Source organism: Crotalus tigris, unplaced genomic scaffold, assembly GCF_016545835.1.
Source record: "Crotalus tigris isolate CLP2741 ecotype Arizona unplaced genomic scaffold, ASM1654583v1 scf7180000022411.5474196:2289641, whole genome shotgun sequence".
Classification (NCBI taxonomy): Eukaryota; Metazoa; Chordata; class Lepidosauria; order Squamata; family Viperidae; genus Crotalus; species Crotalus tigris.
The window spans coordinates 1,011,512-1,027,973 of NW_024099112.1; the positions used below are offsets into that span (position 1 = coordinate 1,011,512).

A 16,462-nucleotide genomic window follows, 5' to 3' on the forward strand; every position below is an offset into this window, starting at 1 on the left:
AATAATTTTTAAGGAAGTATTTTAGATGAATAGACTCTTGAAGTAAGGAACCAAAAATAATAATGAACATTCCATTTTGTTTACTTAGAAGAACATATACAACTGTCAAGAGCACAATTTCACAAATCCCAGTGGTTAAGGATAGTAACTTGATCAGACTTTAAAAATCATTATCTACTTCCATTACAGGATTTTTTACCGGTTGTTCATGATCTGTATCCCTTTCATTGCTTCCCCATGATTAAAATCCAGGTTTGGTATGGAACAAGGAAGCTGAAAAAAATATTTCTATACCACAGTGGCAATATGAGCTACATGTAGCAATGATTTTGTGAAATCTATATTGAGAAATTCAATAGTGGATTAAGATAATATATTGTGGTTTTTAAATAAATTGGTAATTATATTGAATAAACAATTTATTTTCTTAATCTACTTTTAGATTCTTTTTTCTAATCTTGTTGTGGTTCCTTAAACTCATAAATTCATTTCATTAAGAATAAGCTTACTTGGGTAGAATACATATTTATGAAGTACTTCTAAGATAAGAACAGATTTATTCTTTGAAAGAAAAGTACTAAACACAGGGATAAGTTCAGTTTAGCTGTACTTAGTGTATATTTCTAGAGCAACATCCTTTGGAAATGTGGTACCACAAAATCTTAAATTAATCACAAATATGGAAGTAGATTCTTAACTAAAGGATCTTGTTATTTTTTTCTAGGTGTCCTGAAAAATGGCTGATGATATTGATATTGAAGCAATGCTTGAAGCCCCCTTTAAGAAGGTGAGAAGATATGCTAACAAATTCTTTAGCAATATTCATTTAGCATTATTCATGAAACTACTGCTGAACTATAAACTAACATCCCAGGAGTCCTCATGATTTATCTTATTGGACATGCATTAAGTGTATCTTACCAGTAACTAAATGCTGTTAATGTAATTATATTGTGCAGTAGTTTCACTTCAGCGTGATGAATAAATGCCCATCTATCTCTCTTTGTAGACTTGCCTAACGATATCTCACCTCTACTCCCATGAATTCACCTTTGATTCCAGTGTGAACTGTCAATCATAAGGTAGTAATTGAGTGACGTATCGCTGTACCGTGGTCCCCCTAGGTAAAACAAACAAACAAAGAAACAAAAACACTCCTAAAAACTACCACCTCAATTTTGATAGACCGACAAGGTGAATGCAAAGGTTTGGGCAAACAGCAGGGTTCCAAGAATAACTTTTTCCCTAAGTTCATGACAAGCAAATCCTTATTAATGCAAGAGGAGTTACAGCTTTTTTTTTTAAAGGATGGGTTATTAATCTTTTAGAAATACCAGACGGTAATCAAAGTGTTATGTGAAAGTTGTTTCCAAAATTCTTGGATCCCTGAATACTTCACATAATAGTAGATATGAAAGATATTTTGAACTACATTCATTGTGACAGAGTACTCTTTTATCTATTAATTTCTTAGAAATCTTTAATGTACCTTTTCTGCGCTTCTGAATACTGAGTATCTAGCTTCAGAACTAAACAGGGAGCAAGTATATTTAGATTTCACCAGATCTTCATAAAACTGAAATTATGCATGCAGTAGCACTGGCTTCACAAATTTATATATACATATACATTTAAAACTTAATGTGCAGTTGAACTCATGGTGTAACTGGTGTGATAACTACAATAAACATAACAGCAACTGTTAGTTGATTTTGGAGTATATTTAGTGCAGCTCTTTGATATGAGATTTGGAAAAGTGTTGTAACCTTTTAAATGTTCATGTTTTAGTTTTATGTAATTAGTACTTAACGTAAAATTTTGAAATGAATATAAATTGTAATGTTAAGTATATTGTATGCTAGTTTAACATGGATATTTTCCATGTAAACAGGTTTGGAAATAGGAAATATTTAGGCTGGACTGGTTGGATTTTTGATGAATGACTTGGGAGTCGACATTACTAAAGCAGTGTGAATCCCTGTTTGCTTCAGGGCGAGATGTGTGACAGAGGTGGCATCAAGCTCTTACAGTCCCAACCCTCCAACGAAAATGGGCGAAGATCTCAGGAATGGCATCGGTCACAGGAAATCGATAGTGGCTGGCTGCTAGCTTGGTCACTTGGGGCTTAGGCAGAAATATAGCCTTGGTATTGGTCAAAAGGGATTATAGTATATGAATGTGCTTTTAAACTTGGTATTTCTTGTTATATTTTATCCTTTAACCACTTCAGTGCTGGAAACTGCAGGATGGCTTTATTTCATTATAAAGAAAGTTTGTACAATTTAAAACCTTTTTAAATAGTAAATTTTCTATTTATAGTTGTAGGACTTAAATGTAAACAGCAAAGTGGTTAAAAAGTCTACCTTAATTAGTAGCATCCCATATTAAATATAAAATTTAGTATTAAATTTTTGTTTTGTATTTTCTTATCCCTGCCCCCATTACCCTTTGACCACTTGAAATGTTTCCACTTCGTCCTCATGATGTTCTTCTATCAACCCTGCTTAGGATGAGAACAAATTGAGCAGTGCCAATGGACATGAAGAGCGAAGTAAGAAGTAAGTATTTGTTGGCTCTTTAAATATATACTTTTGCTTAATAAAGCATTTACATTTTAGATTCATAATTTGGATACTTAACCTCCCTTCTTCAGTTTTGGTAATGTACTTTTTAGATTGGTTAAAATAGTACAAAAATAGCAAATGGTTTTGTATACATTTGAATATTTTAACATAATTCTTCCCCCAGCATTTGTCCCCCTTTTTCTCCAAAACAAGAGTCCACCTTTTTAGGATAGAAAACATACAGTACAACATCATCTCAATTTCATGAACTAATTGAAGGGGAAGGATTGTCTCTTTAACTCCAACATTTTACATAGTTTAAATGCTTACAAAATTATGTAGATATGAACATTGTCTGAAAAAGTCCAAATTAACATTTTGCGCTTGCATATGAAGTTCACCAACTGAATGTCCATTTAGAAAACTGAGCTTTTACAGTAATATTTATTGCTTCTTGAGGTAATGGGATTATATTAATTACTCTTAACTTGAAATTATGATGGTCTTTTGACTTTCATAGTAGAAAGTCTAACTCTCTCATTCTTTCCTTAGGCTCCTTCAATTGTATATGTTTCTTGCAGGCCATATAACCATATTGGAATAAATGTTGCTTCTAGAAAAAAATTCTGTGCTTTAAAGATGAAGGGAAGCAATTTATTAAATTTTTGTAGGTGAATCTCCAGCTAAAGTAAACTGTTCTAATTGTAGAAATTCATAGGTTTTTACTCTTCAAAATATCATGGAATGGTTTTATTCCTATTGTAGGCTACTTTAGCTACTCTTTTTGGAAAACTTCACTTTGAGAAATATACATAAATTAGTTTAAACGGGACATTAATTATTTCATAATGTTGAAGTTATTACAGAAGGCATTAACTCAAATCCCAATATCTTGCCTATCTTCATTAGAGGATTTTTTTGGGGGGGGGGTTAGTCATAGGTTTTTTATTTGGAGCTTGGCAGCTAAGCTAGGTTGCTAATGCATTTCTAGCTGCTCAATCTGTACACCAGAAAAGTCAAGGACCCAGTTCAGAAAGATAAGTAGCTTTGTGGCAGAGAAAAAGTAATTGTAGTAATGATGAAATATTGCTTCTGTAGAGGCTAAAAATCTAACTACTGCTACATTATATTAGTAGAGTGTTCAAATGTGATCCCAGGTTCTTATACCTTGTGCTTTAAATTAAGATTATTCTGTATGTGAAAACAAAATACAATTAACAGTGATAAATTGTAAAATAGATTTGGCAATGCCATTATAGACTTTGACCTCTAATTGTTTGAATTCCTTTTATGTTGCAAATTTATTTAGAATATAACAAAAGCACGTTGCTTGAATTACAGCTAGAAGAGTAATTAATAAAGGGCCCTGATTTGACTTAGTCATGTGAAATCTGCCTAAATCTAAAGAGCAGCCAACATTATTTAGTTTTACTGTCTTTTCTAATGGATGGTAGCATTTCCTACTCCTATAATTTATAATTTTATTTGAAATGGGGCAACACGTGTAGATTTGTGTATATATTTTCCTCTGTAAAAATCAGTGTTTCTCAAGTTTGGCAGCTTAGCAGGTAGACTTCAACTCCCAGAATTCCTCAGCCAGAAGAAACCCTAACCATAATTGGGCTGTATGGGTAGTCCTCAACTTATGACCACAATCAAGTCCAGAATTTCTATTGATAAGACAGTTATTGAGTTTTGCCCCATTTTACAACTTTACTTGCCACAGTTGTTAAGTAAATCACTGCAGTTAAATTGGTAACACAGTTGTTAAGTAAATTTGACTTCCTCATTGACTTTATTTGTTAGAAAGTTGCAAAAGGTGATCACATGCCCCTGGGACACTGCAACCATCATAAATATGAACCGGTTGCCAAGCATCCAAATTTTGATCACGTAATCATGGGGATGCTGCAACGGTGGTATGTGTTTTTTCAGTGAGGTGGTAATTTCAAATGGTCATTGAATGATTGTAAGGTGAGGACTACTTGTATTTCTCTGCAGTTTTTCTACCAGCTCTGATTAATTAAAATTCTTCTATTAAATATCTTGGCAGGAAGATTTTATGCGACTTTGCTGCTTATTTTGAATGGAGGAAAGTTTTTTCTTTTCCTTCAGAAAAATCAAATGAGGCTTGAAATTGTAGGTCATTAATAAACTATCGATATTTCTGTCCATTAGTTATATAATTAGATCATAACAGTATTAGGCTAAAATTAAATGTTACTTTATCTTACTATTTTTACAATAGTTTAAAGATAGAGGTTTTGTAATGTGTTTGCTTGTTTGATTTACTTTATAAACATAAGGAGCTTTTTTCTGTTGATTTTTCAAATTAATTAAGTAAAATAATTATTTTAGTTGTATTTTGTTCTCAGGAGCTCCCATTAAGTTTTCCATTCAAGGGATAAACAATATCAATTTCAATTTCAGCAATTCTGTAGTATATTTGCAATCTGTAAAGTGATCAATAAAACTTTATCCTAACTTTCTTCCCCATATTTTAAATCCTCTTTTTAAAGAAAATTTTGTCTTAAATGTTTTATATTGAATTGTCTGGTAAGCTGTTTTTAATGTGATAAGACAGAACATGTATTTACATGAAGCAAAAGTTATCTATAACTTACATAGTGTGAATTCGTAGGCTTTGAAGGTATATTCACTAACTTATCTGTTCTTTTTAAATATTTTGGTATTTAGGAGTAGTTCCTGTAGATTTAATTAGACCTTTAAAAATATCTATATTATAGAAAATAGGAAATAGCTATATCAGCAGTTCTCAACCTATGGGTCGCGACCCCATTTGGGGTCGAACGACCATTTTACGGGGGTCACCAAACATCGCGATCCGCCATTTTTCCTCCTCAGGGCGGCGCCGCGTCCGTGTGACGGGAGTCGCCGTCACACAAAGGTTGAAAACCGCTGAGCTATATTGTAGGAAATAATTAAAGTAGCGATTTTTTTAATTCTGAAAAGAAAATTGAAGACAAGTGTTGCCAGAAAGTGTGAGACTGCTCCTAGAAAATGAAGAAGGAAGCTGGCATGCTAAAAAGCATCATCCTCCAAAATCTTTTTTGTTTCCAAGCTGACCTTGAATACTAAGTAGTCTCTACATGCTTTCTAGAAATGAAAAGGAATTGTAGTTGTAACCAATGCTTTGCCCTACCTACCCCAAAAAAGACAAAAAATATTATTAGAGTTAGCAGTATTTGCAAAGAACTAGAGAGAATGGTAGAAAGCAAAACACAGTTTGCTTCCCTGATAAAGGTTGTGGTTTGTGGCAAGTCACACCTATTGTAGCAGCCATCTCTGAACATCAAAATGACGTCTGCTCATTGGCCTCAAAAGACTAGGGAGCGTTGTTTTTGTAACCTTTTACACACACACACACACACACTTTCATATAGTCATGAAGCTGTTTCAGTAAGCTTCAGTTTTCTTAGGACCAATTATGAAAACAATAAATTACAACCTTGTTTGTATCATTCTGGTTTAAATTCCTCGTCATTGGGAAAAATATTCCTATAGAAACTTTCTGTTTAAGTAATGAATATACACATTATAGATTGTATAAAAGACCCAGAATCTTTGTTTGAGAATTTGCAAGCTACGTAAAGATTTTTGTTTAATTATCTGCCAGGATATTAGTTTTGCTTGGCTTCTCCTTTATAATTAATTATTTCACTTGCTGGAAGTCAGACACAGATATTTGGATCAAGGCTTTGTACTGCAAAGAAAAAGCTCTGATTACCTTTATATTAGGCTAAGCAACACAAAATTAAAGAATTAGTTTTTCATGTAAAATGGCAGCATCAGAGGGAAAGGGATGAATGAGCCACTTTCTATAAAATTAGTTTTGTAGTACAAGAATGCTTTCCATGCAATATGGAATGAAATGGCTATAGATAAATTCGGGCACAATGCACTTAATGACTGCATTGGTTAGTGATGGAAGTTCCAGTACTGATTATGGTTGTAAATCGAGGACTAAAGAGTGCTTATGGGTCCTGCATAGACGACATGAAGTAATGGATTAATACAAGTTGGTGCTTTATCATTTTTTATTATATGGGTTTGTGATGAATACACATTCTATGGCAACTGCAGTGTGAAAGTGCTTATATAATGTAATCTCAGAATTCCAAATATAATCCCCAAAGTTTGAACTATATCATTTTTTAAAAGAGTTGAGGACCATGGAGTAGCTATGATCCCATTACAACATGTAGTCATCAGGGATCTTGCACAGTGTTTTCATGATTTTTAGTTTTTACATTGTGATATATTTGTTTCACAAATATTTGAAAACACTGATGTTAGTTTTAATTAGTCACAGGGAACTTCAGGGACCTGGATTCCCCATGTCTTGTGTAGAAGCTTTTTCATGGGGTTAAATAATTTAGGTATAATAAATCTTGTGAAATATTTAGCACACTAGGTTATGTACAGTATATGTCAATATTGAAGAAATTGACTTAAACTACTATTTAGAAATTGGGTACAGGTAGTCTTTGAGTCATAACCACAATTGAGCCTAAAATTTATGTTGTTAAGTGAGACATTTGTTAAGTGAGTTTTGTCCCATTTTGCGCCCTTTTTAGCCACAGTTGTTAAGTGAATCATTGCAGTTAAGTTAGTAACACAGTTAGGGGAATCTGTCTTCCCCATTGACTTTGCTTGTCAGAAAGTTACAAAAGATGATCACATGACCTAAGGACACTGCAACTATCATAAATATGAGCCAAGTGTTGAATTTTAACCTTGTGACCATGGAGATACTGCAACAGTCATAAGTGTAAAAATGGTTATAAGTCACTTTTTTCAGAGCCATTGTAACTTTGAACAGTCACTAAATAAACTGTTGTAAGTCGATGGCTACTTGTATAGACATTTTAAAGTACTAAAATAAAATGAAGTGCTATTTTCTATTAGCACTTTTGCTTTAAATTGTTTGACCTAGAACAGAATACATAGTTTACCCCCCAGTTTGGGAGACTTTCTATCTTTTGTTCTGGATGGAATTGCACTACCTCAGGCAAAACCTATGCACAGTTGGGGGTATTCCTCCTGCAGCTCAAAGAAAAGGTGACAGCCATGGCTAGGAGAACCATTGCATAGCTATTATGCACCAGTTGACATCCACTGCTCAGCCAGGAGGCTGTACTCACAGTCCTTCATGTCTTGGTCACCTCCCAATTGGACCACTGCAAAAAAACTTTAAATGGGGCTGCATTTTGAAGGTTCAGCTCTGGGGTGTCAAACTGGCGGCCTGTGGGCTAGATGTGTCACGTGCAAGCCATGCCCACCCCACTCTGCAAAGACAAAAACAGTCATGATACGTCACACGATCGAGTTTGACGCCTGTGGTTCATCTGATGTAAAATATGGCAGCCTGGGCAATTAAAGGTCCTTATTCAGCATGTGCTCTGCAAGCTGCATTAATTGCCAGTACGCTTCTGGCTTCAATTGAAGGTTGTAGTAGTTACCTATAAAGGCTTGCAACTGGGTTATTTGCAGGAATGGCTCTTCCCTATTGTATTTACTTTTCTGTTAGATCTCACAGGATAGGGATGCTTTGGGTCCAGTTCATTAGGAAATGTCATCTGGCGAAATCCAGAAACAAAGCCATGCCCTGTAGAACAAGATTTCCCCAGAGCAGACCTGGGCATTTTATGGCTCCTGGGCCACATCCAGCCCTTTCACTGCCCCATTCAGCTGCATCAGTTGGAAATTAGAAAATAAGTGTAAACAGTCATGCCACAGAAGGCAGGGAAAAAAGCCAAGTGTGCTCCTTTAGTCAGCTGGTGAGAGAAAGAACTTCTCGACATCTGTGGCAGAGCAGTAGCCAAGATGAGGCAAGGCTTTGCGCTCCCTCTTTCAACATGTGAGTGCCTGCAGCAGAATTAAGTTCAGCCTATTGGTTTGACCCTCCACAACAATACAAATTTCTCATGTGGACTTTTGGGGGGAAATTAATTGCCAACCCCTGTCCCAGAGATTAGACTTGCCCTGGTTTTGCTGAGTGCTCATAAAACCTTGAAAACCTGCTTTGTTATTGACCCTTAGATCCTAGGTGTGTAGTTGAGCTTGTATCACAGTTGTATTAACTGTTGGTTATTTTTTAAACCTTGCCTGCTGTGCATATTGGAATTGGAAATGTACTTTTGTTTTCACTGGGAGCTTTATTTCTACTACTGAAAACAGAATATTTAGATTATAGGAACAATATTAAATTGCAGTAGTATTTCTAGATCTTAGAATTGTGTTGTTTTGCGTCTTGGTCAGACTTGTAGGAATTATGTAAAAAAATAAATTTGGTTTTGGCAGAATAACAGCATAACTGTTGGAAGAGATCTTGGACGTCTTCTAGTCCAACCCAATTTCTCCTGCATAAGTAGGAGACCCTATACCATTCCAGACAAGTGGCTGTCCAGTCTCTCTTAAAAACCTCCAGTGATGGAGCAGCCACAAGCTATTTCACTGGTATCTCTCTGTCGTTTCTATTGAGGTGTTTATAAAACATACAGTTTGCATTCATATTTGTATTCATGAAGTCAAATTTAGCAGTATTTGGAGGTTAAATAGTTAACCAATATTTGTTAGTAGAATGTTGCTAATAAGAATACTGCATTTATATAATACATACTTAACAGTAGGAGTTCAAAAACCTGATTTGGATCTAGATAATTATGAGCCAAAGAAACATTGGTTGTGTTTGATTAACTCTTCATGGAAAAAAATCCCAGTTCTTTAAAGCAAAATATATGGGGAGGTATTTCTAATGCGAGGACACTGAATATGGAAGCTAAGCTATAATGGATTTGTGGGCTATGAGGAAGTCTAAAGTAATTTATATAAATCATCTTACCTCAATTTTGGTTCACATTTCTCACGTAATGCTCTTCTGCTAGGTTGGAAACAGCCCTTCTGTGGAAGAGGCTTTTCTCTAGTGGAAGGGCTCCTTTGGATCCAAGCCACTGGCTCCAGTGGCCATTTGGAACATATCTAACAATACACAGGCAGTAGAGTGAAAAACCAGTGTCATTAAATGAACAATGCAGACACAGTTATGAAGCTGAATTTCCTAGAAAGGAACTTGGTAGGTATAATTATTTGCAATTTTTAAAACTTGTCTTTTGTGACTGAGAAAACCTTCTAGTAAGGAAATAGAAATGTAAAGATTAAAGCAGCAATATATTCACTTGATATGAAATATGTTTTTCACCTAAATGGCTTTGCTTTTATCATTAAATATGTTTCTTAATTGTGAGATTTACAGGTAGTTGTATAATTGATTGCTGTTATTTTCATTAAAATATCTAATATTTATTTAAAATTGACAAATATTTTTCAAGCCACCTAATCTTACTTCATATGGCCTAATGTTAATGTTTTTTCCTCTTTGAAAACATAACTGATTTTTTAAATTTGTTCTATTCAGGAGGAAAAAAAGCAAGAGCAGAAGTCGTAGTCATGATAGGAAGAGAAGCCGAAGCAAGGACCGCAAACGAAGCCGTGAACGTGAAAGAAAGAAAAGCAAGAGTCGAGAAAGAAAGCGCAGTAGAAGTAAAGAACGGAGACGCAGCCGTTCAAGAAGCAGAGAACGTCGATTCAGAGGCCGTTACAGAAGTCCCTAGTAAGTTGTGTGAAACTATTGTTTTAGGTTTCTTTAAGTGTAGGTAAATACTAAAACCTTTAGCTTGAATATTTTAGAAAGTTCAGTTATAATATAATTATATCAGTGTGATAGTTTTACAGTCATTCAGTTTAATGGTTATGATACTACTAAGAATATACCTCTTAATGTTAAATGTCAAACAGAATGATAATTGCTGTATGTAATACTGCTTTTTTCTTTAATCCTAGTTCTGGACCCAAGTTCAATAGTGCCATGAGAGGAAAAATTGGCTTGCCACACAGCATGAAAATAAGGTTTTGTTTTCTTTGTTTAATGAGGGATTTAATGGTTTATATTGATATTTATTCCCTTCATAATTCCGTATGTTTTTTTACAGCAGACGTCGATCTAGGAGCAAAAGTCCTTTCAGAAAAGACAAGAGTCCTGTAAGGTAGGCATTTGAATCTTGCTTAATGTTAAATTTCCATAGCATATTGAATGTTCTACACATTTGCATTCTACACTGATAGGTCATTTAAAAATTCTGTTCTCTGTAATTGTCTGCTCTTGAAATTTAAAAAGACTCAGACATACTGTGAATGTAGAGATAATTGGCAGTGGGATTCTTCTAGACTGGTGTTGCTAATATGCAGATATGTGAACATTTTGGAAAAGCAGTTTAGAAAAATGTTTTGCTGAGAATGGGAGATCTATTAGAAGTACATTGAAGTTAAAAGTACTTTTATAATGCTGTAAATAGGTGAGGTGCCTATACTTGAAATATATATCCACTGAAACTGCAAAGATTACTTTAGGCATAGGGTTAAAGAGAGTCAAAATTTCTTGTTATATCCAGTTCCTTGTCCCATGCTTGTATGTCATTTTATATGCACATTTTGCATGTTGAATATTTATTTATTAAATTTATAGGTCACTCATGTCAACTGAACAGCATATAAGTTTAAAGCATATCCAATACAATGAAAGCAAAAAGAGCTAATCAACCAGCATGTTAATACATTTCCCACATAGAGCATATAGTTCCATAAACTAGTACCTGGGAAAAGCTAGGGCTTCAGAGTCTTAAGATGGCAGGATCAGGGCAAGTCAAACCTTCAGGAAATTGCTATTCCAGGGGCAGGTCCTGCAATAGAGAAGGCATGAGAGCTTAGCGTTGGCTATAATCATATTCCAGTGCAAGAGTTAAAAGCATTCAACTGAAGCTAAAATAGGAAGATGTCCAGGAAAGCTCTTTTACTTCATTTGCAATATAGTCCATGTGAAAATACAAGGGAGATAGTTATGCAAACCTTTGGACAGAATTTATATATTGCTCAGGAAAAAAAACAGTGAAGACTGAAATGATGATCCTGATTCTGAAAGGAGGACGGTAGATCTTGTGCTTTTGAAACAGAGGGTACATTCCCCCTGTCTTATAAAAGCAATTTAATGAATCTTTATCTGTATTTGAATATAGGTGATCTTAATATAAAAATTAAATCTGGTCAAGTTATCTTGTTTAAATGTGTTTATATTGATAATAATATTAATAATTTCTTTTTTTCAGAGAGCCTATTGATAATCTTACTCCAGAGGAACGGGATGCTCGAACAGTATTCTGTATGCAGCTTGCTGCAAGAATTAGGCCAAGAGACCTGGAAGAATTTTTCTCTACTGTAGGAAAAGTATGATATGGAGAATTTTTGACACTTTTTTTAATACCTTCTGGATTGTTCTGAGATATTTTATTTTATTTATTAATATCTACGTGACCCATCTCATCTAAGTGACTCTGGGCACTTTACAACAGCATAATAAAGCCATATTAATATATGAATGAAAGCATAGTTTAAAAACATTTAAAATGGGTTAAAACCTGCAAGTGAAGATAAATCGGGTTTAAAAATTCAAAGATTAGGAGATTATCAAGACAGCAGAAGAGTCCTTGAACCACCAGCCATCACCAGGACTGCATCCTACATCTGTGTGTAGGAGAAGGAATGGCAGAAGTGGCAGAGTGAAAGAAGAATCCCCCTAAAGTGTGTATGTAGCCACATCCCGACTAAGTTCACCTTTTCCTAAATTCTAGGCCTTTATCTAGTACCAAGATAGTGCTAATCTTAGATTCCTGTCCATGGGCATCATTAGCAATAAATCAACTTAATTGGAACTTCATTTTTGGTCTTGATCTTTTGTGCCTCACACCATGCTAAGCCATGTCTTAACAATCTTCTAGAAAATTAGAAGAATAGCGGCTCACCTCATTTCTGGGGTAGGATGTTCCATTGGGTGGGAGCAGCAGCTGAGAAGGTCGTCCTGGATCCCATTAGTTGACTGACAGGACATGCAGCATGCCCTCCCTTGCTTAATCTGATGGCACAGGCTGATGTAATCAGGAGGAGACAGTTTCTCAGGTATTCTGGTCCCCATATCTTGAAGGGCTTTAAAGGTGATAACTAACACATTGAATTGAACCCAAAAGCAAACTAGCATCCAGTGCAGCTCGTTTGCATCTGTCATCCTAGAGGCACAAAAACTGCTCATACTGCTGTTTTCTGCATCAGTTGCAGCTTCTGAATAATCTTCAAGGATAGTCCCATATAGAGCACATTGTAGTTGTTCATCTGGGAACTGAGTAGGGGCATGAGTGACTGAAAGAACAGCTTTTCAGTCCAGGAAAGTGCATAGCCGTTGTACAACCTAAAGTTGAGCAAAGGCCCTCCTAGATATGATTGCCACCTGCTCTTTGAGCAGAAGTCATGAGTCCAGAAGACCCTCCAGATTACTTACTGGATTTTTCTAGAGCAGTGCCATCCTATGCAAAACCAAGGATGATAAACTCCCATAGCCACTCTGTTTTACCAGGTTCCGTTGAAGCCTGTTGTCCTCCCTCCAGGTTCACAAAGCCTTGCCACAAGCTGTGTTACTAGCTCCCAGCTCCGGAATCAACCCAAAAGGATACCATGGTTGATGGTATCAAAGGCAGCTAAGGGTCAAGAAGAGTTAGAATGGATGCACTGCCCCCATACTGCTCTTGCCAAAGCTCATCCAGAAGCTGCTATCCCATATCTGGGTCTGAATCCTTCCTTAAAACGACACAGTGGGAGACTGGGCGAAAGTTGTCCAGAACAGTGGGATCCAGTGCCAGCCTCTTGAGAAAATTAAGAATCTTCTATGTATCAATGTATTTATTTTATATATAAAGTAGCTTGTATAATGTAACTGTTACAATATTATTACTTTTACTACATGGACATGGTTCTTCCATTTTATGCATACAGTATATATTGTGTATTCTTGGAAGCTCCCTACTGTGCATATATAATGCAAAATAGATAAGTTATCTGGATGGATTCTCTTGTTAAAATCTCAGAAAACTAAGTAATTCTGTATCAGATATGAAAATTTCAGGTAGCAGTTTGATTTTATGTGTGTGTATGTATATGTATAATAGCAAATCCATTAAAGCCTTCACTATATAAAACAATACTTCACTTTTTTTCTAGGTCCGTGATGTACGCATGATATCAGATAGAAATTCAAGGCGTTCAAAAGGAATTGCTTATGTAGAATTTGTTGATGTCAGCTCAGTTCCTTTAGCCATTGGATTAACTGGACAGCGAGTTTTGGGAGTGCCAATTATTGTACAAGCATCTCAGGTAAGTTTGACTTGAATTATTTTCTTAGTGCTAATAAATAAGACTTGATTTGATAAGACTAAACGATTCCTCAGATGTTGACCATGTTGCTTAGTGTGTTGTTTCTTTATCTATAGTCAACATTATTAAAACTAGCTGTATTATTTTCACGATTATTCAACACCTTAATTGAAACCCCAGCTTCCTGTTATGACTGATAGGAATAGTTTGTCAGATCCTAGATTACATCATACATGCAAATTGGTGGAGATGTTTACTGCATCACTGATACTCTTAATCCTTTTCCACCTTGGCTGATGAAATCCAATATATCTGGCTTATGTGAGAAATAAGATTGTGAAAGGACAAGTGGTTTCCATTCTCTTTAGAAGAGACAAGGAGCTGGCTTATTTAGAAGATAACATGAAAAGATCAGTAACAATTGTTTTTATTTGGTAGAAGTAAGGAGTCAAAGGTTGCTGAAAAATTCTAGGAACTTTGGATTATCCTGAAATTGAGTTTAGTTTAATTTTGCAGTAGACACTACTCTGCCAACTTCTCAATATGAAAGACAGATAATCCTTTCCGGTTAGAGTTCATGATTTTCTTTAACTTTTGATGCCAAACAAATCATAAAAGACTGTTTATATGACAAAACGTTTAGCAGAAAATAGAACAAAATTTTGAAAGAAAAATAAAAGTATCAGCTGTGTTAATTCTCAGATAGCTCTCAAATATAAATGTTTTTATTCTCTAGTTTGTTCTCTAGCTTATATAACTGAGAAAGATTTGGATTTTGCATATATTTAAGAATGTTTCATGGTAGAATGCAGCATAGTTTATATTACTGTATATAGCAATCTGTAGTATTTCCTGTGTATATAATTTTTTTAGGCAGAGAAAAACAGAGCAGCAGCAATGGCTAATAATTTACAAAAGGGAAGTGCAGGCCCCATGAGACTCTATGTAGGCTCATTACATTTCAATATAACTGAAGATATGCTTCGTGGAATCTTTGAACCGTTTGGCCGGGTAAGATTTTTTTTTTTCAGTTCAATATCTGTGCTTTAATATTCAACACAAACAAGTATCTGTGCTTAAAAATCCTCTTATAGTATCATAATTTTTAATGTAATACAAACTCATTATAGAGCCAAGACAGTCTAAGCCCAAAGTTGAAATACAATAGGAGAGTAGGGAAGCAAATATTCCATGTGAGAAGGATGTTTATAAATCATGGGCTTTTCTCGTGGTCCAAGTACCATTAACCTCTAACATAGAGAACCTGTCTTCCCTTATTGTTTCAACTGAACAGGAACATGGAAAGGAATATAGCCTAGCAACTATGTAGGCTTCTGAAAGTGATTACAGGTACTTGAGGTTACGCCCAGAAGCCTATGTGGTTACCAGTTGAGCAACCACAGTGCTGGTGTTTTCCTACAGTACTGTGTCACCACCATTAGTAATCAGACTGCTACACTCTCTATCAGCTGCAGTTTCCGAAATATCTTCAAAACAGTCCCAAACAGAACACATTGTAAATATGGTTTTATATGATTAATAGAATTTTAACATCAGAACAATTCAGAGATATAAAGCTGAAATAGTAATAGGTCTAAGTTTAATAAGTGCATATTATTATTTTAACATTTCCCTATTAAATCTGGAGTTATACTGTACATGTAGGTGACTTTCTGAAAATTTAAATTGAGATCTTTAAAAATTGATCTTATAAGCTAATAAATTGAAGTAATTTTATAATGTTTGATTTAGGTGTTATTGGTCAAAATTAGCAATTGGGCATTTGTATGTACAATTAATGTAATTGGGCATTTGTATGTACAATTAATGTAATTAATGTAATGGGGTTGGGGACCCCTGCTATAGCTAAAATGGCTCCAAATAAAGTTTCTCCATCATATATATATTTATTTAATTTTATATATATATATATATATATATATATATATATATATATATATATATATATATATATATATATATATAACTAATAGGTAATCTTTATCTTTTTCAGATTGAAAGCATTCAGCTAATGATGGACAGTGAAACTGGGAGGTCCAAAGGATATGGATTTATTACTGTAAGTTTATATAGTTGACATATGATAGTGAATTTATTATCAATCGTAACTAGAAAATAATTTCAATGCATATAAGTAACTTTTATATTGCATAATATGTGTGTAGCTCATTATGTTTTAAATGGAGGTGGCATATGTTCTTGAACAGAAATCTTTCTTGTCACCCATCAATTTGTTTTAATTGATGATATTGAGATTAATCTGGGATGTTCTACAAGATCTCTCCCATGTTTTTTTTAATATTTTTTTCTGCATGCTGCTGTGAGCCTTTAGAAATACGACAGCATAAAAATGTTAGTATAAGAAGTCCTCACTTAATGACTATCCTATTTAGCTGCTGTTGAAAATTATGATGGCACCGAAAAATAAATTTTATGAATATTCCTTGCACTTAACTATTGCAGCATCCCCATGATCATGATCACCATTTGCATACTTTATAGCTGGTATCCAGCACACAGAATTAATGGAAAAACCGGCAGTGAAATCAAAAGCCACAGTCATGTAATGTCTCGCTTAACAATCTCATTGCTTAGTCCCAACT

The 16,462-nt window shown here is 34.7% G+C and overlaps 1 protein-coding gene across 5 annotated transcripts in view; it reads left to right on the forward strand.

The window, feature by feature from the left end:
* RBM39 (RNA binding motif protein 39) overlaps window positions 1-16,462 on the forward strand; it is a 31,075-nt gene that overhangs the window by 3,795 nt on the left and 10,818 nt on the right. Inside the window, exons 2-12 of one of the 5 annotated variants that reach the window (XM_039319108.1) lie at window positions 725-787; window positions 1,010-1,082; window positions 2,509-2,558; window positions 9,473-9,660; window positions 10,003-10,197; window positions 10,428-10,493; window positions 10,577-10,630; window positions 11,747-11,864; window positions 13,686-13,838; window positions 14,712-14,849; window positions 15,853-15,918. In XM_039319108.1, coding sequence (XP_039175042.1) covers window positions 10,453-10,493; window positions 10,577-10,630; window positions 11,747-11,864; window positions 13,686-13,838; window positions 14,712-14,849; window positions 15,853-15,918 — 570 coding nt within the window. In that variant the 5' untranslated portion in view covers window positions 725-787; window positions 1,010-1,082; window positions 2,509-2,558; ... (1 more) ...; window positions 10,003-10,197; window positions 10,428-10,452. Of the gene's footprint in view, window positions 1-724; window positions 788-1,009; window positions 1,083-1,991; window positions 2,559-9,472; window positions 9,661-10,002; window positions 10,198-10,427; window positions 10,494-10,576; window positions 10,631-11,746; window positions 11,865-13,685; window positions 13,839-14,711; window positions 14,850-15,852; window positions 15,919-16,462 lie in introns of all 5 variants that reach the window. The other 4 variants (XM_039319107.1, XM_039319106.1, XM_039319104.1 and 1 more) reach the window with 4 other exon arrangements.